Below are 23,923 nucleotides of genomic sequence, written 5' to 3'. Positions count from 1 at the left end.
ATGGAGCAGAATGGGGGAGTGGGGGAATGACAAAAAAAAAACTCCTATAATACTTGCAAAGCATTCTCTTTCAGCTCATCACTCTACTTTTTCTTTCAACTTCCTTTGATTGGAAAATTTGAAAGAAAAATCTGAAGCCAGTGAGATACTCAGCATTTTCTTTTAACTAACTGTAGAAGAGTAAGAAAATCCTGCTTCTTGGAATGTCCCATAAGACAACACCTAATGTGGTACTTAATACCTTGGTGACCTGGGATAAATAATTTCACACCTCTGGGCTTTTCGTCATTTGTAAGGGAGGGAAGTCATCTAGTGAACTAGATGATTTTTGTCAAGTTCCTTCTAGTTATAACTTTGGAATTCTTTTCAGCATATTGATTGACCGAGCCCCTTATTTTAGTTCTGTTAGTACCAGTAAGCATCCTTTCTTGGATATAGAAACCCGTTTGTAATCTTTTAATTTAATCACTTCTAAAATCTTTAAACTATATCTTTTCTCTTTACAGATACCCTGTTCCAGTTGAAGGTATGTACTAAAAGGACTTTGCCCTCCTTAACTTTGTCTTAGTAATTAGTAAGTGATGATTCATAATGTAGATGTCACTTACTTGTAACACAGATAAGTTTGTGTGATGCTCTGGCAAAGTCAAACTGTTATGCTGCTGACTAGACTGAAGGAAGGGATTCTTTGTTGGCTTGATGGCTTTATTCCTTTTCTTGTCTGGAGCTGAGCAAAAGGCAGGTCAGCTTGACTTAAAGAAAAGATTTGAGCATCTTATCTTTAAGAAACATATCTTGAATGCGATATTTAGCCTTTCATTTGCCTCTCAGCTTCTAAAAGGCAGTCTCAAATCCATTAATATCACATTTCAAAGAGAGATTTTATGATAGCTAAGGCTTTCCTTCCCCTGGAATTTTGGTTTTCTTAGCTAAACTACATATTTGCTTTAAGTCTCTCTGATTATATACCTATCAGGCCACTTGGAGATCATCTCCGTCTTATATTACCTTTTGAGCTAAAACTTACTGGAGCTATCACTACATTTGCACACCTAATCAGCCAAATACTCTCAGAAATACAATGTGATATTTGGACTAGGGAGCAGATACAGGGAAAAGAAGGGAACAATAGCAAGATAGATCTCTGCCCTTTCTTTGTTGTCTTATCCAGGCATTTGCTGCTAATTAACCCTGGATTCAAGTAGCTATTGAGTTAGTTTGGCTGCCCCCAGATTAATTAAAATTCTGAGATTACTTCAAGATTATTCAGGGTTAAGGGGCAGTTAGATGGCTCAGTGGATATAGAACCAGGCCTAGAGAAGGATGTTCTGGGTTCAGATCTGGCATCAGATACTTCCTGTGGGACCCTGGGCAAATCACTTAATCCCAGTTGCCTAACCCTTAGTACTCTGCTGCCTTAGAACTGATACTTAGTATTGGTTTTAAGGGTTAAAAAGATTGTTCAGGGTTAATGATATTCTCTGTGATCAATTGCTCATCACCTTCAAAATGAATGAATAAATGTATATGTACATTTGATATGTAGTTGGTCCAGATTTTATAGTTATTCACACACTTAAACAAAATAAGCAAGGCAAGATAAGATATCCGGTGTTAAATACTTAGTATGTGCTAAGCACTGTGATGAACACTTTAGAAACTAGTGTAAAATTATGTTTTTGGCCCTCTGGGATACTTTTGCAGTGAGACCAGGCCATGGACATTATCCTTGAAACAAGATTTTGAGATACTCATTCAGAAATTTTTTTATATAGTCTTGGAAACTATAGTCTAAAAGCATAGACTCTAGAAGCCTGGAGGTTGATAATGGATCCTTTAAAAATATTTAGCATCCAAAAATAGGAACTTCAAAAAGGGTCACCCAGAGAGTGGTCTTTGTACTGTAAGAGTTTAAATTTAGATTTTTATGCTCAATATGATAGTTATAAAGTAATATTTTGGTTGCTGAATTTAAAATATTATAGCTTAAATCAAAATGACTTTTAGCAGCTTTATTTACAAAGAGATAGAAAAATGTAGCTAAAGAGACAGATTTTAAAAAGCCTACCAGCCCTTCTCTGGTGAAGTGAGGCTCAGCCCCACAGGGGCTTCCCCATGTCTCTTGCCCCCACATGGATTTCCCAGTAACCCTCAGCCAGAAGTCCTGGTGGTGTCTTCCCCCAGAGTTCCATCAATGCAGCCTCCTCCAAAGCCAAGGCAGGAATCTCAGCCACTCACCCAGCAAGCCAATGTAGGATCCAGGGAAAAGGTCTCCTCTAAGCCAAGGCAGGGATCTCTGGAACCAATCTCTCCAAATGCCAGGAAGGGAATGAGTATTACTTTTTTCCACTCCTCCTTCACAGAAACCAATGGTAGTCTTTCAATTTGCCTAACTGCTCAAGGGGGAACAGTGGCCTTAACTCTCAAACTTAATGGTAAGTAGGGGTACTTTAAGTTTTTGATTTGATTAGCTAAAAATAGACAAGGGGGGAGAGTTAATCTTATCTTCACAATCTCCCCCTGTGATTCTTTGGGATACTTGTCTCCCTAATGAATCATTTAACACAACTAGCTTATACCTCTAAAGATCTTCTAGCTAAAGGTACATACAATATTGCACTTTCTAAGAGGAAACTACAGTAGTTGGAGATAAGAGGGAAATAGAAGAGAGAGCTCAAAGCCAATGTTTGTTAGGCACATTGACAAAAAGCCAGATGGGGGGCAATCCCTTTTGGCTTAAGAGTTTACATTCAAAATAAATGTGTTCCACCTTCTTCAGTTCAATCAATTATATTCCAAAGTTCATTCTGAATCTTATGATGCATTGTAGGTTTCTTTATGGCACTTTCTTCAAACAGTTCACTTTCTTGATTCAAAGAGTTAAAAGAGCTTCTTTTCCTGAAATGTCTCAAAAAATGTTTAAGTCTTGGATTTTATGAAAATTATACAGTATCTATCAATTGAAGCAATGCAATGGAGTGGGAAGAGCCTGGGATGTCAAGCCATGAGGCCTGAGCTCTGTTCTCAGCTCCGCCACTGTGAATTTTAAAACTATTCCACCCTAATCAGACCATTCTCTAGAAGATCTGATTTAGCTATTTCTTGATCAATAACAATAGAGATACTTGGAATAATAGAATCAGGTCTTGGGAAGTCCACATTTTCCCCACCCTCCTTAGTTTAACAAGATTAGGAAGGTCTGCATCAAACTTAGGATTTAATTATCTGAGGAAATGGCCTTCAACAGAGGTACAAAAAAATGGACAGGCCCCTGGGCTGTCCTAAGTCAAGCTAAGCAATCATTGGTACAGATGAAATGCAGAAAAGTGACGTAAAACTGTCCACATAAGGCACACCACTTCCTCTCTCTTCCTCTTTCCCCGGAGAGACGACTCTGGCTGGCAGCGTGCTAAGCGTTCTGACATCTTAGCATGGTAGCAGCTATTTTCTGGGTTTGGTGGTGAGTTTTGCCCTAGAGCTGATTTCAGGTTCAGGCATCTTGGCTTAGCCCTTACCCTTTTGGAGTTCAAGCCTGACTCTTTCCTTCTTCATACTCCAAAATTTTATCTCCTAATCTCCCTGCTTGGTACTAGCCAGGCAGCGGGGGGAGGGGGGAGGAACCTACTCCTTTCCTTCTTCCTTCTCCTTAATCTCCTCCACTATCAATTAAATCTACATAAAATTCCCAGCTGACTTGGGTGTTCATTAGGATTTTATAAATAAAATCCTTGGTGACCAAAAATATTATTACATTTGGTCTCAGCCATAATTTTAACTTTTTTACACTACTAAGTTGGTAATACTTGAGGGGACATATTTTACCTGTTTGATCTTCACTTTTCCCATTTCTTAAATGAAGTAGTTGTATGAGAATTTCTAAGGAACCTTTCTCTTCTAATCTATGAAGAACTAATGGCTTGCTTTATTACAAGGTGAAATTAGAGGAAATACTCTATGTAGCACTGGAGTCCTGAGCAAGTCTTATTTTATGTTCTCCTTTTGTTATCATCCAACATTTTCACTGGTAAAATCTGTTTAAAATGAACATCAAGTATAGTCTTGATCAACAGAGGACCAAGAGCAAAAAATACATAAAACAGAAAACAAAGTGTTGTAGGGGGGATGAAATAGTTGGAGGGAGAATGTTACAAAAGGGCAACTTGCCTTCTGAGGGCAATGTGTGGAAGGTGGTTTGATAAGCAACAGGCCATGGATAGCGCCATCAAATTTGTCTTTGGTGATAATGGATGGAAATTGTGGGTTGTGTATGTATTCTGAAGGTGGAGTTTATTTATTGATTTTTGTGAGCCTGAGGTCTTTTATTTTTTTAACCATGAACTGGCAGTGCCTGGAACTTGATGTTATTTTAAGTCCCTGCCCACTTGCTCTTATCCTTTGCAAGCAGTTCAAGACTCCTAAAACTTCTAGGAAGGGGCAGTGCCACAGAAAATGATCTGTGTAGAAGTTCTTTAATCATCATTTTTTGTATGTTGACAGCTCCTGTTAAGGCATCAGAAAGCATTAATATAGAGTCCTGGTAGGTGTTTGCTATTTTAAGAAGTACTTAGGGGCAGCTAGGTTGCTCACTGGATTGAAAGCCAGGCCTAGAATCTGGCTTCATATACTTCCTAGCTATGTGACCCTGGACAGGTCACTTAAATCCCTTGCCTTGCCCTTATTGATCTTTTGCCTTGGAACCAATACACAATATTGATTTTAAGATGGATGGTAAGGTTTTTTTTTTTTTAAAGCACTTATCTTCCATAAAGAACAATTTACAGTGATTCATTTTGATTCACTTCTATACTGTTAACTGGAGAAGGAATTGAAAACAAGGAAATTCACATTCTTATTTAATAAAACTTCCATGGATTATTTACAGACCTATGATATTGGTAAGTGGCAATCAATGTAGTTTTGAATACCATTTTACTTTTTCCCCACTGTATCCAAAGATCTCACTTCATTCTTATATTTAAAAACTTTATTATGTGAAAAGAGAACAATTGATATTACTTCTAATTTCTACTATATTGATTCTGTTCTGGAATTGATCCTATTCCCCATTTTATCAAGTCACATTTCTCAGTTCTGGAGTTAAACTCATGAATTCTGTTGCCCCTCCTCTAGTTAGTTTAAAGGCATAGTTGAAGAGAAATGTTATCACTCATGCATTTAGGCTCTGGGATATCTGCTTGTTGTAGTTCCATTCCTTCCCAAAAGATAAATCTTCTGATCTTTCCTCTCTTTGTACAATTAGGGGTAGAGAGCAAACAGTGATTCTGGTCTCCTAGCCAAGATTATAAGAGGTAGGTAAGTCCCATAAAACAATTGGCATTCTTTAATTGTCAGAAAAAGGGGTATTATTAACCAAATCTGAATTCCAACCCCCCAGTATAGCTAATTGTATTGTTCCTTAGCTGCCCATACCCTCTCCTTTCCTGAATGCCAATAAAGAGGAATTCCTTTCCCTGCCTTATTGAGGTCACTGGCCTTACTGAGGTGACCAGTCTAACTTCCTTTGTTAACAGTTATTAACAGTCACTGTTAATAAACTGATTATTCTTGGAAAATATACCTTAGTTTACCTTTATTGCTTTTACTAGCCATAATTATTAATTTTTAAGGGTTTTTTAAGGGTTTTAAAACCCTTACTCTCTGTTTTAGTAATAATTCTAAGACATAAGGGCTAGACAGGGTTAAGTGACTTGCCTGGTATCACACAGCTAAGAAGTGTTTGAGGCCAGATTAGAACTCAAATCCTCCTGACTCCAGGCCTGATACTCTAAAGACAAGAAGCAGGAAAGGAATTCGTGGAAGCTAAGTAGCACAGTGATAAGGGTATCCTTGATTCCTCATGTTCTTTTATCCCCTAAATGCATTCAGTTGCTATATTTCATCAATGTCTTTCTCTTCACTCATATAGCTACCCCCTTAAGGGTTTAGGCCTTTCCTCGACTATTACAGTAGCATCCTAATTGGTATTCCTGCTTCTTCTCTTTCTCTCTTTAGATCTCTTCTACACTTAGCTGTCCAAACAATTTTCCTAAGGCGCAGATTTGATCATGCCACTCCTTTCCCTACTTAATACACTCCAGTGACTCTGTTACCTCTAGAATCACAGAACAACTATAATACTGGTATTTTAAACCTTCACAACGTGGTTCCATCCTACACCAAGATGAAGAGCTCTTGGATAGAATATGGCCCTCATTTATTCTGTTTTAAAAATGGAAAACCGTTTATAGTTTTAGAAAATTTTAATGTGAATTGCTTCTTATAACTTTTCCCTTTTACAATTGAGAGTTAAGTTTGAGAATTTATGGATAGAATACATTGAAGAAAATGGTTGATTATTCTGATTTTCTAAACTTAATAGAAGTTCTTTATTTACTTCTATGTTCTGAGAACTTCTGTCTTTGCATGTGTTTTAAAACCCTTACTTTTGTTCTTAGAATCTATATTCTGTATTGGTTCGAAGGCAGAAGAGCAGTAAGGACTAGGCAAGGGTGGATTAAGTGACTTGCCCAGAGTTGCCCAGCTAGGAGGTATCTGAGGCTGTATTGGAACTCGGGACCTCCTGTCTCCAGGCCTGGCTATCCATTAAGCCACCTCTCCACCTCTGTCATTGCATATTCTTTAAGATAAGAACAAAAAGTCAGATTTTCTCAGATCTCTCTTGTGACTTAGCTTGGAAGAGGGGGTGTGACTAATAGTTCAAAAGAGAAAATGTAGAATTATGGTTCCTGGTAACCTGCCTGCCATCAATATAGAAAGAAGAATAACACCCTATAGGCATCTTGGCTCTTCTTTTATAGTGTCTATCACATGGTAGTAACTGAGAAATGTTAGGTAGCAAGGATCCCCAGAGGCAGCTAACAATACAGAGTACCCTAGGGTCATAACTAATGAGTACTAGTTCTTTGGATGCATTTATCTGTAGTGAAGGGAGATTTAAAACCTGAGAGAGCCCTTGGCTCTACTGTTTCTCTAGTTACTGCTAAGTATATTTTTATTTCTTTTTAGTTCACAGCAAAACAGTTGGAGAAGTTGGCCAAAAAGGCTGAGAAGGATTCTAAGGCTGAGCAAGCCAAAGTCAAGAAGGTAGGTGATTATCAATCCTGCTGAATTTAGGGACTACATTAAAAAAAAAAAACAACTCTGTCTGATCTCATATCTTTGGTAATGCTCATCCTGGACATATAGAAGCCTGAAGAATTAAGATTAAGAGACTGAAGGAAGTTAGAAGAAAATGTTGTAAAACATAAATCCATCCAGTTGCTTTTAGTTAACATTTCTGTTTGTTGTTGTAGGCTCTTCAGCAGAAAAATGTGGAGTGTGCTAGGGTCTATGCTGAGAATGCAATCCGTAAAAAGAACGAGGGCTTGAACTGGCTTCGGATGTCTTCCCGTGTAGATGCAGTAGCCTCCAAAGTCCAGACTGCCGTGACCATGAAGGGGGTAAATGACTGCTGTTTTCTGGCTGCTGGGCTTCTATTAATGCAACATTAGCTTTTATCAAACCATCTTTTTGCTCAAGATCTCTTTGCATTAATTTTTTCATGTATAAAGTTTCTTTAGTAACTACTCTATACAAGGCATTGTGTTAAGTGCTAATGTGGGCTATAAAAATTACATCGGATGTGCAGCTTTATTGAAGTCCTGACATGTCCTTAATGCCTCCAGGCCTAATTATTAAGGCTTGGACATCTGGATATAGGAATATTTATGCTCCTCTAGGCCCCAGGGTTCATACGAGCTCACCTTTTAACTGTGTTAGATCAGTATGGAGATAGGAAGGACCCAGTTCTTCCCTTTAATTCAGTGAATGCTACACTAGCAAGTTCAGAGAATCAGTCCTTTCCCATTTCATGGTTTTAATCTTTTCCTTTCTCTGGCATCCTCCCTTCACCTACTCCCTATTTTAGGTGACTAAGAACATGGCTCAGGTGACGAAGGCCCTGGACAAAGCCCTCAATACCATGGACCTGCAGAAGGTATCTGCCGTAATGGACAAGTTTGAGCAGCAGGTTCAGAATCTGGATGTTCATACTTCGGTAGGTAACTTACACTGCATTCAAATGTATATCTGTGGGTGGTTGTTGATGGAGGCAGCCCTGTGGAGAGGGGACAGGGGTTAGTATTGTGGAAACAGCAAACTATAGTGAGTCAATAAGTATTTAGTAAACAGGAGGCCCCAGGTTACAGAGGAAAAAACAAAAGACCCGCCCTTAAGGAGCTTACTGTCTTTAAAAAAAATTTATTAATGTAGTATAGTGATTTTCTGCTAGGATCCTATCATGGTATATCTCCCATTTCTCCTCAAGTGCTACTACCATGGACCACCATCCTTTTTAACAAAGAAAAACCACCAAGCAAAACTAAATGGATATAGTGGCCTTTGGTGTGTGCAATGACTGACATCTGTTGGCACTTTGTGATTTTCATTGTGCCTATTACTCTTTTGGGTTCACTTTCTTCTGAGGAGCTTACATTCTGCAGAGGGTCATGCTATGTGTATTGTTAAAGGGATTTTCTAACTCTCTCCTTCTGTCTCTTTAAGAGGCAAGAGAACAGGATTTCTAAGTAGAGCAGAACTGATGGGTCAATGAGCCAGAGCTGAAGATTCTGTTACCAAGGAGACAAGGAGAGAGATAAGGAAGGAACATTGGCAGTTGGGGCCTTTTTGTTTCTGGATCTTGAGAGAGCAAGAGGTCTGTCTCTACGACTAGAGGTTGGAAGTTAGCCCTTTTGCCTCTGGATCTCAAGAGAGCAGGTCTATTTCTGCTACTGGCAGTTGAATGGTAGAAATGGATCAAAGGAGTTCATGGGTGGTGAATGTCTGATTATTTAGGAAGATAGGTAGTTAGTGAATAAATTTTGGATAGTATAGGTTAGAAAGGCCTGGTCTTGCCAGGCAAGAAGAATCTGTCCTCAGAAGACAGAAGTAGGGTTTTAGAAATTTTTGATAGTATTAGGAATTTAGGTATAGTCATAGAGTATTAGAATAATATAATCTTTCTTTTCCTCTTTTTCTATTTCTATCTGTACTTCTCAAATTAAACTAAGTGTTTTATTCAGCTGCTCTCCTCACTTTTGTCAAACTCCTACCGTTTAACTCTTATAATACTGGCAAGCCAGGTAGGGGTTCAATTAATCTGTTAATCTTCTGTTCCTCACTTCTTACTATCCCTACTTTTCAAGAATAGGCAAAAGGTAGAAGTGTGAGAAATTTTGACAATTAAACATGGGACTGTGTACATTTACAATAAATGTTCAATCAAACTTCAGTTCAATCAACCACACCCAAAGTTCCTTCTTGATCTTCTTGATGTAGTGTGGGTTTTTTGGCATCTTTCTGCAATAGTTCATTCTCTGGATTTAGGAGTTAGCACGCTTCTTCCTTGAAGATCTTTTCTCGAACAAAAATTCAAAATCTTGGATTTCTATAAAAATACAATCTCAAACAAAATAAAAAATATTGGATTTTAAATTAAAATACAATCCCCCCCTAAAGTAGGTGTTAAAAAAAAAATCCAGTTCAGCTCAGGATGCAATGTTGAGTTATGGGGGTATATGGGTCAATTATTAAAAGAAGAGAAAAATAATCAAAAGCATAAGAAAAGAAAATTCAAAATAGGCCCTTGTATAGGTCCAATTTAAAGTAATTTCTATCCTACGAGTCTGTAGGACAGAATGCAATAATATTTCACTTATCCATTTTCAGCCAAGACTATAGGAAATTGCCATAATATAAGAAGAAAAGAATTCGAATTCTATTTTGATAGGGAAGTGTCATTCCCTCGTCTGATTTTTGACATTCTCAGGGATAATAGGGAGCCAGCATGATAGTCAAATTTTGTACTTGTATGAGTACTTCGCAAAAAGTGCAGATACAAGGAAGTCCTATGACTTAACATATGTCAAGCATCACAGCCTCGAGTCTCACTAATTTCAACTCCTTCAATATTGGCATAGAAGGTCATCAATCCCACATGGATTGTTTTCATTTTGACCTGTGTGCTCTTTTTGGCACTTTTCAGGTTAAGTCTGTGCTCCTTGTTTTTATCCCATTTTCTAGAATCAGACACAAACATTAATCACAGTCCCATGATATTTTATCAATAAATGGCAGGTTCCCTTAGTTTAAAGCTTTTGGGTATGCATTGACATTATAGCAAATATATATGTATATGTTAAACTTGTATTACTGTAAAAATATAATATTAATTGTATGTACCTTTAGTACAAGAAATGAGAAAAACAATAATAAAAATAAGGGGAAAAAATCAGGATGTGTTCTCGAAAAACAGCATCCACTTGTCAATGGATTATTATCTCCAATGCATATAATAGAATACAGTCAATCAGTCCCAACAGAAGATGCTTTCTTCACATGTGAGCAATGAATCCAAGAGTCCTTCTCTCCAACCTTTATAGATGTTGGAATAGTTAATCATATTTGGAATGGTCCTTCCCAGGAAGGCTGAGTTGCTCCAGTACGCTTGAAATTCTTAATATACACTTTATCTCCTGGGTTCAGGTCATGAAGAGAAAAGTCTAGGGGTCCGGCTTGTACTGCAGCTCCGGATTCATGAAGTTCACGTAGTTTGTGCTGTAACTCTTGTATATAGGAAGCAATAGTAGTATCTCCCCCTACTAGTTATGTATATGCAGGGGAAAAAGGTTTAAACTGTATAGGCGGATGTCCAAAAAGCATTTCAAATGGTGAGATATGTAGGTCTCCTCTAAGCCTGCCTCTCAGATAAAATAGGGCCAGAGGGAGAATTTCAGGCCATTTTAAATGTGTCTCAGTGCATAATTTTCCAATAATAGTTTTAAGTTCTTTGTTCATTCTTTCCACTTGGCCTGAGCTCTGGGGGTGATATGGAACATGAAATTTGGGAGTTATTCCCAAGCAAGAATATATCTGATTTAGGACAGAATCAGTAAAATGACTTCCTCTATCTGAATCAATACGTGCTGGTAGACCAAAGTGAGTAATAAAATTTCTTTTTAAAAGTATTTTAGCAACAAAATCTGCTGTGGCTTGGGTAGCAGGAAATGCTTCTGGCCATCTGGTCAGTTGATCTACAATGACTAGACAAAATTTATAATGTCCATTTGGCATTGTTATGAAATCTATCTGTAGATGTTCAAAAGGTGTGTAAGCCAGAGGACGTCCACCAAAGGCTTTATAACAAAACACATGTTGGTTATATGCTTGGCAGGAAGAGCAGGCTGAACATACTTTAGAGGCTATAGTAGTTATACCAAGGGCTATCCATACTCTCTTTACAGAGTCCACGATGCCCTGGGTACCAAAGTGACCATTTTTATGTATGGATTGGCAAATTTGGTGATAGAAACTTCTAGGGAGCAGGGGTTTTCCTTCAGATGACACCCATACTCCATTAATCTGTTTTGCTTTGAATTTTTGTTTCCATTTTTTCACTTCCTTTTCATTATAGGAAAGTGATAAATTTAAATCATCAGTGGTTGTTAATGTTAAAATTAATTCAGGTCCTTCTATGGCTGCTAGCTCTGCAGCAGCATCTGCTCAATCATTTCCTACTATTTGGAGGGGATACAAAACTGAAAAAGGTTAGTTAATATCAATAAAATCAATAGAGTCTAAGAAGAACCACCTTCATTTTATTTGGGATGTTCCTTGGGCACCCCCCTGAAGGGCACCCTCCTGAGGGACATTAGCACCTTGAGTATTTTTTGGATGAGCACCATTTCTTATATATTGTTGTTGGTCATTATAATTTTCTTCATTTGGATCACTGTCATTATTTTCCCAATTCCTATTTCTATAATTTTGGTTTCTAAAGTTCTTATTTTGATAGTCATAGTTATATCCAAAATTTCTAAAATTCTGGTTTCTATGATTATCACCATCATTTCTATAGTTATTATTTCTATAGTTGTTATTAAACTGTGTATTCCTTCTGATCATCTTAAGAAAAGTTCTACATTCTATCATTCTGTGGCCCTTCTTCTCACAGAAGTGGCAGGTTACTGATTTATTTGTGAATTCCCGCAAAGGGGCTATGGTCTCTCCCTTATTTTTCAATTGTCTCTTTAACATTTCAATTTCTTTCTTATGTCTTCTACTAATTGTGTATTGTGTTCCTCAGGTCTTTTTACATGACCCTTATAAACATAGGTTGCTACTCTCCTCAATTCTTCAAGGTCCATAGGGTCCCAATTAGGACAGCTAGTTTTAAAGTAGTCTTTTACCACTGAACAACAATTCTCAATGAATTACCTACGTATTTGCCTAATGTCCCTTTCTCTGGATAAATCAAGGTCCATATATGTATTTCCTATGTCAATAAGTCTGTCCATAAACTGGGAGGGGGTTTCATCAATATCTTGTCAAGTACTTTCAAATTTTGACCATTTTTCAGGTCTATCAGAGCAAGCTCTCATGGCTGTCAATAATGCTTCTCTGGCCTGGTTGAGTTTTGTGTGATCTAGTTCAACATTGGGGTTCCAATGTGGATCTTCAGTTGGCCAATAACGTCCTTTTCTACCTCGCTTCTGATTAGCTAGAGAGATGATATTTTTTTTCTCTTTTTGTTAAAAATGTCTCTAATAAATTCTCAACATCCATCCAAGTAGGGTCAAAAGTTCTGAATATGTTCTCTAATTTTTTTATAATTACTATTGGTTCTTCCTCAAATGATGGCATATCTTCCTTCAATTTATTTAAATCTTCAGGGCTAAAAGGTGTATGATGTCTTACAGATACCAAGTTTCCTTTTTTATTAACAGTGGGTACTTCCCTTAAAGGAAAAACCTATCTGAATTATTTGGTACTCCTGTTTCTAGGCTTCTTAATCTATTCTCAATAGGGTAGGTATGAGAAAAAGAAGGGTTGGGCACATTGAGGGAGAGGGTTTGTTGTTGTCCCATAGTGCCAGAAAGATCAGAGGTAGGAGGGATATGGGAATTGAATTGGGCAGAGTGGGAAGGAGGGGCAAAGGAAGAAGGGTGAAAGGATACAGAGGTGTTAAGGTTGGAGGAATGAGTAGGGTGTGAAGCATTAGAATGATCAGTACGGGTGGGGTGTGAACTCAGGGTGGAGGTGGTAGGGTCAGAAGCATGGGTGGGGTGTGAGTGGAGTGGAGCGGTATGGGATTGGAAGCATGGGCAGGTTGTGAACTCAGAGTGGAGGGTGTGGGATGGGAAGCATGGGCAGGGAGAGGAGTAGGTTGGTTAGAAGTAGGGTTTCCTGAGGCCGAGGGGCAGGAGGAGGGGTGGGTTGGTTAGGAGGGTTAGTTTCCAGAGCAGGGTGGGACAGAGATTCTGATAATGTTCTTAACTCTCTTAATGTTTCTCATAAAAGCTACAATCTCCCTTTCCTCTATAAGCTCAAGCCGAGTATTTAGTTCTGCATTTTGTTGAGTAGTAGGAGGAACACTCGGTTGGTTTGACTGAGAAGTGGGTTTTGTAAGGAAATACAATATTACAGCTATAACAATCAAAATCCCAAGGGGGAGTAGTGTGTTGATTATACTTTGCCATAAGCCCCATAGTATGAGAAATTTCAGAGAGGCAAAGAATGCGAATTTTACAAGGTTGGTCATGGAGTGAATAGCCAGTTGTTAAGTAAGTTGTGAACTGGCTATATCCACATATTTCTAAAATAAACACATGGGAAGCAGGACAAGGCCAAAACTTTTCCCAGGTTTCCCTTAATCCTAATTTAGGCAGTTGTTCCCTAAAGGAATGGGATTTAGAAACAGCTCTCCTAGTCAGGACCTTATGGCCCTGTTGCTAAGATTTAAAACAGCTGTATTCTATTTAATTTAAGGAGAAATCAAAAATGTTTTTTACTCACCCGCTCTTGCAGCTGTGTTTTGAAGCCGAGTTAGCATGTTTAAAAAAACTGACTGACAATGCAAGTAATAAAGAGAGAAAGGAAAGAGATTTCATCAGAAGATTGAGGGTGCGGGTCCCTTCGTGGTCGCCATAAACTGTTACAGCCAAGAGTGATTGCCATAAACTGTGACCGTGAAAATATGGTTTCAAGACTCTGAATATCCAAAACTGTAAAGATAATTTTTAGTGTCTTGGTTTTATATTAAAAATAAAGTGGTCGCCATGGGAAAAATTCTCAAATATGAAATACCCAAGTCAGCTGGGTTTTTATGGATATTTTAATTAATACAAATAAAGGAATTAAGGAAAAGGAGAGAGAATAGGAGAAATATAGTATGAACAGCCTAGGCCATCATGGCCTAGGCCTGAGCATTAAGAGAGAGACTAGTCAGTCTTTTATCAACTCACCACAAGATCCTTCCAAGCAAAATTCCAGTGTTCAGAGAGATCCAGCTACTCCAACTAGTCCGAGCTCCAACTCAGCTATCAAAGCTGAATTAATTCCAGAGCCCTCCCCTCCTTCCTTTTAAAGAAAATTTTCTCCTCTGTCACCTCCCCTAAATTTCTACGACTACCAATCACAGTAGACATTTTCCAAAGGAATGACCATTCTTAATTCACACCTGAGTAGACTAAAACTTTTGAGTAATTCACACCCAAGTAGACTAATCTTGTCCTTTGCAAGTTGCCTGATTAATTTGATCTTCATAGGTACTTAGCACCTCTTTGTATTAGATCTAAAAATAGACCTAGCTTAAGGGTTCTTGCTTCACTTTAAGTATGGATTGGGGACTTTTTATTGTTCAATCAGGATTTTACAACTTTATCTTCCCCTAAAGTATGCCTAAGTATGGGTGGAGTAATGTTAGAGTTCCCACATTCCTGACCAAAGTCCCTTCATTGTTTTAAAATGGGGAATGGTCCTAACCAAATGTTCTAAGGTAGAGTCTGAGAATTTTCAAGATTCAGAAGTCTGAGAAATTTTAAGATTCACAGATTTAAGGGCTGTTAATAATCATGTCATCAAAAGACACCCTGTTGTTCCAAGTTCATCAACCATTTTTTCCTCTATTCCTAGCACTGCTATTTCACAGTAATAGATTTGTGTTCCTCCTTTTTTTAAAAATACCAATTCATGAAGATTCCTGAAAATACACTTTAGTTAATTTGTTCTTGGCCTTGTAAAAATAATAATGGCGAGTTATAAAAATAGATAACTATGCCAATGCAGGTTCAAAACTGTTCATATACTTTTGATAGATGTAATCAAAAGTATCTTCAGTGATAAAGTGAAGTTCAAATGTGAACTTACCTTCAGGGCCAGGTGCAAGGATAATAAAGAGACTTATAAAAAATAAAATATTTATTGAAATATATAAGGATAATAAGAATTTCTAATTCTAAGGGATTCCATTCAAATAAACTCCCTGGTTCCATAAGGAAGTGCTTCTCCTGTTTTTCACAGGCTACACTAATCTTCCCTGATCTGACTAACCCGAATTTATACTATTTTAAATAAAATTACCACTATTATCCTTATAATTCTTAACTTTGCCTTACAGTTATAAAATAACAAAAGTTAGCTGGTTGAGTCTCAACAAGAATCATGTTAAGACTCAGACTTAACAGACTCAGAGTTCAGACCAAAGATCATGTTTTTCTTTGGTCTTCTCAGAGTTAAACAATCTATAGATATTATATCTATAGATCTATATAGATAATCTATAGATATTCAATTGTGTTTCCCAAGTTGGGAAAGGAAAACATTGAACTCCTTCAGATCTTTCCCTCAGACAGAGAGAGAGGCAAAGGTGTTACCTCCTTCAGGCCTGGGAGAGAGTCTCTGTGAGTGTGTTGTCTCTGCCAACTGCCAGAGACCAACTCCCAACTGCCAGCAAGAGCAACTGAAACAGAAAAATGGTTATAACTTTCAGCATTTGAAATTGACATGCTCTCTCAGCTTTGCCTCAAACACCAATTCTTTCTCAAGCCAGCCACTCTATTTATCTCTAAACTAATAAAACAACACTTATTTTCTAATATCATCCTTATAGTCTCACCAAATGTCACAGCATGCCAAGAAGATAGCAAATATCTCCTGTTGGAATTATATGAGAGAACACAAGATCTCAAAGGCAAAAGTTCAATGGTGTCTCCCCAAAGTGGAGTATTTAGGATTTGTTTTAGCTGATGATACCCATTTCATTTCCCCTAAGCATATTGAAGGTAACCAAAACTTGAGTGCTCCATCCATTAAAAGACAATTGAGAGCAATTTTGTGAACAACAGAATTTTGCAGGCATTGGATTCTTTGCTAGGGGAAATCACCAAACCCCTTATAACATTGACAAAAGATGCAATCACTAAACCACTTAGGTTGGATGTAGAATACCTAGCAGTGCTTACTAAATTAAAACAGGCTATCCTGTCTGCCCTTGCTCTAGGCATCCAGGTTACAAAAAAAAATTCACTCTTCATGTACATGAATGGAAAGAAGTAGCTTCAGGTGTTTTAAAACAAGCTTTAGGAACTGTTCAACATTCAATTGCATATTATTTGGCTCAACTAGACCCAATAGCTTCAGGAACACCACCATGTCTTAGAGGTGTAGCTGGACCATCTTTGCTAGTGTAACATTTAAAAGAGAGATTTGGCATAAACTGTGACCTCGGAAATTTGGTTTCAAGATATTGTCTTGAGTTAAATCAAATATAAAGTGGTTTCCAGGGAAAAATTCCCAAATATGAAATATACCCAAGTCAGCTGGGTTTTTATGGAGATTTTAATTAATACAAATTAAGGAATTAATGAAAGGGAGAGAGAGAGTAAGAGGAAATAATGAGAAAAGGGGTAGGCCAGCCCAGGGCAGCCTAGGCCAGCCTTGGCCCAAGCCCTAAGAGAGATCAGTCAGTCTTTAATCCACTCACCACAAGATTTGTCCCAAGCAAGATTCTAGTGTTCAGAGAGACCCAGCTACTCCAACTAGTCCGAGCTCCAATTCAGCTTTGGCAAACTGAATTTTCAGCCAGCCACCCATTTTTCTCAGAGAGAGTTCCTTTTAAAGAGAATTTTCTCCTATGTCACTTCCCATAAGTTCTCACATCTACCAATCACAGTAGATGTTTTCCAAAGGAATGACCATTCTTAATTCACACCTGAGTAGACTAAACTTTTGAGTAATTCACACCTGAGTAGACTAAAACTTCTGAGTAAGTTCATACCTGTTGGGGGGGCTTGCCCGCAGCCCTCACAGGGAAGGAAAGATAGAAGGTTGACCTTGGAGGGGAAAGGGACGGAAGCCAAGGGGATGGATAAGAAGGAGGCAGACACCCACACAATATTTTTAATAATCGAGCTACACAGATCAAGCTCCAGCTACTTAACTTTCACAAAGACATGAAACAGTTAGGTAACTTTAAATCAACACACAGAGTAAGCAATGAGTTTAGAGATTAGCTGAGAGAAAAGCCACAATCCCTTAGAGCCGAGGACTCTAATCATGGATCATTCCGGCTAGAGGGTAGGAGATTAAGAAAGAGAGGTGATTCACAGAAATAAAGGAAATTCCATGAGAGAAGCTGATTCTTGACCAGAGGCCAAGCTCCAGGAAAGACAGAGACAGGTGAAAGGTAATAAGGGCCGGCTTGCTGTGCTCCGCTCATATTTATTGGTATTGAGATGCAAATGTATGTAATACATATTAATGAATACACAGTGGATTGCCATTGGTTCAGTTGCAAATTATGACAAGGCAGAGGCGTAGTTTATCTCAGCCAGGTGAGCACAAAGAAACCTGAGTTCGTGCCTAAACCTTAGAAATGCTGGGATCAAAGGTCAATGCCTTTTTTGCTATGCGCAGGACATGGGCTTTCCTAAGACAATCCTTACAGATAAATTATTTCCCTTGTGCATACACAGGTGTGGACTGTTACAACACCTCTTTGCCCCTTGCAAGTTTGCAAGTGGCTTGACCTTTTAGTGATTAATTTGACCTTCATAGGTACTTAGCACCTTTTTGTATTAGATCTAAAAATAGAATTAGCTTAAGGTTTTTGCTTTACTATAAGTATGAGTTAAGTACTTTTTCATTGTTCAGTAAAGAGTTTACAACTTTATCTTCCCCTAAAGTATGCTTAAGTATGGGTGGAGTAGAGTTCTCACATTCCTGACTAAGTCCCTTCATTGTTTAAAATGGGGAATGGTCTTAACCAAGTGTCCTGAAGTAGGGTCTGAGAATTTTTAAGATTCACACTAGTAACAAAATCTGTGGATTTAGTATTGGATTACCCACTAATGATAATGTATCCTCGTGAAGTTGAAGCATTGCTGCTAAGGCATAGAACACAGGCATTCTCTGAACAAAGACTTACAGGATATGAAATAACTTTATTAGGCAGTGAAAACATCACTTTAAAATGCTGCACAACACTCAACCCTGCCACCTTGATTCCAGATTTACCAATCACAGGAGAACCATTGCATAGTTGTGAATCATTAGTGTCCATGGCAGAAAAACCTCGTGATAATCACCTACACACTCCTTTGGAAAATGCAGACCTAGTTTTGTTTACAGATGGTTCTTCCTTTATGAGGATTAGTATACATTACACTGGAGCAGCTGTTGTCACAGAATTTGTGACTCTGTGGTCAGCTTCACTACCATAAGTGCTCAAGGTACAGAATTAGTAGTTTTGAAACATGCCTGTGTAATCTCAAGAGACAAGAAACAACAGTCAACACTGACTTGAAATATGCCTTTGGAATATGTCATGCTGTTGGTACACTTTGGCTTCAATGGAGATTTTTTTTTTCAACCCTTACCTTCTGGCAGAAGAGTGGTAAGGGCTAGGCAATGGGGGTTAAGTGATTTCCACCCAGGGTCACACAGCTGGGAAGTGTCTGAGGCCAGATTTGAACCTAGGACCTTCTGTCTCTAGGCCTGGTTCTTAATCCATTGAGCTACCCAGCTGCCCCCCTCCTCCCCCCCCCCCCCATAATGGGAGATTTTTAACAGCTGGCAAAACTATCGCAAATGCTAAAATCATCAATGAGGTTCTTTCTGCTCTCTAACTACCTGAAACCCTGACTGTTGTACATTGCTCTGCCTATATAGGTGGAACTAACCCTGTCTCTAGAGGAAACCATGGGCAGATGCTGCCACAAAACTTGCTGCTATAGAAGGCCCTGAATCTTAAATTTGGCAATTATCACAGACTCAGATTTAGCCCTTTCATATAATGAAAAAGAAATTAAAAAAAAGAAACAAAACTGCAAGACAAAAGAGATTAATGGTGTATGAGTGGTATCTGAAGGAAAACCATTACTCCCTAGAATTTTTTATCATCAAATCTGTCAATCTATCCATAAAAGTGGTCATTTTGGAACCCAAGACATCATAGACTTTGTGAAAAAAGTATGTATAGCCCTTGGCAAAACTAACCGCCTCTAAAGTGTGTGTAGCCTACTGAACCTGCCAAGCATATAACCTTTTCCGCTTTTTGCAGAAAATCTTTTGACTTACACACCTTTTGAACATCTGCAAATAGATTTCATTACAATGCCAAAGACTGGACATTACAAATATTTTTGTATATTTTTTTGTACATAATTATAAGTTGAATTTGGGTTAAAATCTTTAGGTTCTTCTTTCTTTCTATTTTTTTTTTAAACCCTTACCTTCTGCCAAGGCAGAAGAGTGGTAAGGGCTAGGCAATGGGGGTTAAGTGACTTGCCCAGGGTCACACAGCTGGGAAGTGTCTGAGACCAGATTTGAACCTAGGACCTTCCGTCTCTAGGCCTGGCTCTCAATCCACTGAGCTACCCAGCTTCCCCCTAGGTTCTTATTTCTGTTTAGTCAGGATTTTGTTTTTTGTAACTAGTTATAATTTTGTAACTAATTATTTGTAATTAGTAATTTGAGACTTGCTTTCTTCCTTTCAAAGTCTTTATTTCTCCCTGTTTCTCATATTAGTATAGTTCTCTATTAGAAAGAATTAATAGTATAGGCAACTTTGACTAGGGATATAGAATGTAAGATAGTTATGTTTGAAACATCCATTAGGTCGACTAGTCTCCCAAAGGATCTCTGGGGGATATGTTAAAAGGATTTTCCTAATCTCTCCCTCTGTCTCTTTAAGAGGCAAGAGAGCAAGATTTCTAAGTAAAGCAGAACTGACAGGGGTCAGTGAGCAGAGCTGAAGATTCCGTTATCAGGGAGACAAGGGGAGAGATAAGGAAGGAGCACTAGCAGTTGGGATCCTTTTGCCTCTGGATCTCAAGAGAGCAGGAGGCCTGTCTCTGCTACTGGCAGTTGACTACTGACAACTGAGTGATAGAAACGGATTGAAGGAGTTTGTGGATGGTGAATATCTGATTATGTAGGAAGATAGGTAGTTAGTAAGTAAATTTTAGATAGTGTAGGTTAGATAGGCCTGGTCTTGCCAGGTAAGAAGAACCTGTCTTCAGAACACAGAAGTAGGGTTTTAGAAACTTTAGATAGTATTAGAAATTTAGGTATAGTCATAGGGTATTAGAATAATAATCTTTCTTTCCTGTTTTTCTATTTCTATCTGTACCGCTTCTCAAATTAAACTAAGTATTTTATTTAACTGCTCTCCTTACTTTTGTCCAACTCCTACCATTTAACCCTTACAGTATATAGATAACAGTACAAGATGATTGAGGGACAATCTGTCGAGAGGTGAGAGTCTTTACTTAGGAAGTGACTCTTGAACCTGATCCTTAAAGGAAATTGGTGAGATGGGGGTGGGGGAGTGGGAAGGTGTAGGTGTGGGGAGGAGAGTTCATTTCAGGTGCATACATTTATTTTTTTTTAATTTAATTTATTTAAACATTTTAAAAGCTTTATCTTTTGTCTTAGAATTATTACTAAATATTGGTTCCAGGACACGAGAAAGAGTGGTAAGGGCTAGCCAATTGGAGTTAAATTAAAGAATGACTGGTGTATCTACAATGGAGAGTATCATGGAGAGTGATGTGAGATAAATTTGGAAAGATAAATGGAGTTAGATTTGGTAATGTTTTAAATATCAGACTGAGAGCTTTCTGTTTTATCATAGAGTCAGTAGGGAGCCACTGAGAATGATTCAGCCATTATAGATAATTTTAGTGACTGATTAGAGGATGGATTGGAGAAGGGAGAGACTAGAAGCAGTAAAACCAGTTAAGAAGCTGTTTTAGAGGGTGAGGGATGACAAAGGTCTAAACCATGGTAGAAAACCCAAGAAGAGAAAAGAGAAAATGAGGGATGATATTGGGAGTAAGATCAATAAGTCTTGATAGCTGATTGACTGGGAAATGAGGTAGAAGGAATAATCAAGAATGATTGTCAGCCTGGGCGACTAAAAGAATAATAGTGTTTTTAATAGAAGGAGAAGGTGGAAGTAAGGGTGAGTTTAGCAGAAGTATAACTCCATTTTGGATATACTCAAGTTTTAAGTTGCCAATGGGACACTGAAGTGTAGCTTTCTAACCTTTAGAACTGGAAATATGGATTTGGGAGTCATTGCATAAGGGTGATAATTTAACCCATAGGAACTAATGAAGAGAGCAATTGTGGAGAGAGAAAGGTCCAGGATGGAAACTTAGGAGATGTCTACACTTAGTGAGCAAAAGATGAATAATAATTCAGCACAAAGGAATATTAGTGGGGGGGGAGAGGTTGGAGTAGGTAAGGAGATGGTATCAAAGATCTGAGTAAAAGAGTTGATATTGACAAGGAGATTTACCTTTTCCTTAGAGCCTGAAGCAAATGTATATGATGCAGTGAAGTTTTGAGAGGTAAGTTAGATGAGGACAGAGTTCTTGATGTGTGGATGAGCAGAGAATATGATCTTTCTTCTTAGCTGCTGTCTATATAAAATGAGTTTGAATTGGATACTTTTTAAGGTCCAGATTCTATGCCTTCAGTGTAATAGAATCCTTCCTGTTTTTTGCCAGTGAGGAAAATTAATATTTTGTCATATTATTTAATAAACAACATCTTTCTGTGAATCCATCTATTTCCTCAGATCCTCTTCAGAGAAATGGGGTACGGTACAATGCATCTGCCTGGGCAGGGACTGCTTGCTTTTGTTTACTGCGCATATAGAAGCCAGATGGAGCTGGGCCTTTCCTAGAGGATGATTCTTGTGTCCTTTCCTCTTCTGACCAAATTTGGGGGTGAACTGGTTTACAAAGGAGGAAGATTAAGCCAGTAAAATCCTGATTGAAATGGCCTATGTTTTTCTGGCCAAGATTGTTGGAGGTAGCTATGTCTCTTGGAGCAGCAAGTGTCCCTTGAGTGTTAGGGGTGTGATCTGAAATCTGAAAGCCAGCCTGCTTTCCCTAGCTGCAGATAGGATTTGGCGTCTTCCCCAACCTTGAAGAATAGGGAGGAGCTGAGAACTATTGACCCTCCTCCTCATTAAAATGTCCTTTAATCAGGATTGCCTTATATTTGCCAGGGGAAGTACAAAAAGGCTATCCAGTCAGGCCAATCAGAAGAAAGACACACATAGGGTTAAAAAGTCCAATGAGTCCTCTCTCCAGATCTTTTGACACAAATGGAAGCAGACTATTAGACCCATTTACTAACATGACTGGTGCTCTGTTAATAAATGGTACCTTACTTGGAGAGTTGCCTATTTGTCCTTTGTTAAATTTTGCTTGAGACAACATTTGATTTTCTCCATTCTTTAGGTAATGGAGGATTCAATGAGCTCAGCTACCACACTGACCACACCTCAGGAACAGGTGGATAGCCTTATTGTGCAGATTGCTGAGGAAAATGGCCTGGAGGTCATGGACCAGCTTAGTCAGCTTCCTGAAGGGGCCTCTGCTGTAGGAGAGAGCTCTGTGAGGAGCCAGGAAGATCAACTATCTCGAAGGTATGTTTTCCTAATTTTCTTACTCTCTTTCCCTTCCTTATCCCCTGCCCCAACTTCCTGTAGATTCTGGAAATTTTTTTGTGGGATCATTTTAGTTATTCATTTGGGCAGCAAGATACTGGAGTTGTGCTCTCTTTGGAGAATGTCCCTTGGGTTCAGTTCCTAGGCTATGGATAAATTAGAAGACCACTTGGAAGGTCTTATTGCTGAAAGCTCAGACATCCACAAGATCATGGCCTGTTTTAGCTGTCTTGGTGAAGGACCATTAGTCACAGAATAGAAATGGCAAGTATTTGTTTGCAGAGGCAGATCATTGACCCTGTGCTAGACAACTCGGGCATATATGAAAGGGATAAGATGTCCACCTCCCCGCATGTGCAGTACAGCAGGGAAAATACAAGCTTCTATTATCCTTTGATGTTATTAAGATCATTTGATTACTTTGTAAGTAGCCTAGATGGGAGAATGCTAGAGTAATTAGAGAAAGCTTCCAGAACAAGGAGAAGTAGACTTCTTAACCTATGAGGAAATGATACCTATGCTATTTTATAGTATCTTTGAGCCATGTGATCTTGAATTTACTCAACTAAATGACAGCTGAACATTTACCCTGAGAGGACTTGGTTCTTGATTACATTCTTTTTTCCACTTTGCCATTTCTTTCTGCATTCACCTGCATATATCAAACAGGGAGCAGAATTCAAGGGGACAGACCAAATGTATTTCTGGTCATCAGATAAACCCACTTTGCCAGGTTCCTGCTCCTAGTTTATTTGGTTACCTCTTCCTTTTTTTTTAAACCCTTATGTTCCGTCTTGGAGTCAATACCATATATTGGTTCCAAGGCAGAAGAGTAGTAAGTGGTTACCTCTTTCTAATCCAGTTGCCTGGTCATTATTTCCTAGAATGAGCTTTGGATCTTTGAAATTAAGGTGACGGTTGCAAAGATATTTCTTTGATGGGTCTACATATAAAGAGGAACCTCTTTTTTTTCCCAGGTTGGCGGCCTTGCGGAATTAAACTATACCTCAGCCTGATGGACTGCTTTCCCTGCACTGATCACGCACTGGAAAGGAGTGTGAGGGAAGCTGTATCCTCCATTCCCCCTACCCTTCCACAACCTCTGCAAAGACAAGCAGCCAA

At 38.5% G+C, this 23,923-nt stretch overlaps 1 protein-coding gene across 1 annotated transcript; it reads left to right on the top strand.

Moving 5' to 3' along the window:
- Positions 1-506: 506 nt before the first annotated feature.
- Positions 507-23,800, top strand: CHMP1A (charged multivesicular body protein 1A; the record flags this gene model as incomplete). Its single annotated transcript, NM_001159423.1, is given in 6 exon segments — positions 507-526; positions 7,027-7,104; positions 7,314-7,460; positions 7,928-8,056; positions 22,593-22,780; positions 23,779-23,800. Coding segments are annotated over 6 exon segments (584 nt in total), but the record flags the coding sequence as incomplete, so codon positions are not given.
- Positions 23,801-23,923: the final 123 nt, after the last annotated feature.

Source organism: Monodelphis domestica, chromosome 1 (genome assembly GCF_027887165.1).
Source record: "Monodelphis domestica isolate mMonDom1 chromosome 1, mMonDom1.pri, whole genome shotgun sequence".
Lineage (NCBI taxonomy): Eukaryota > Metazoa > Chordata > Mammalia > Didelphimorphia > Didelphidae > Monodelphis > Monodelphis domestica.
This window is presented reverse-complemented; position numbering and strand designations above follow the sequence as displayed.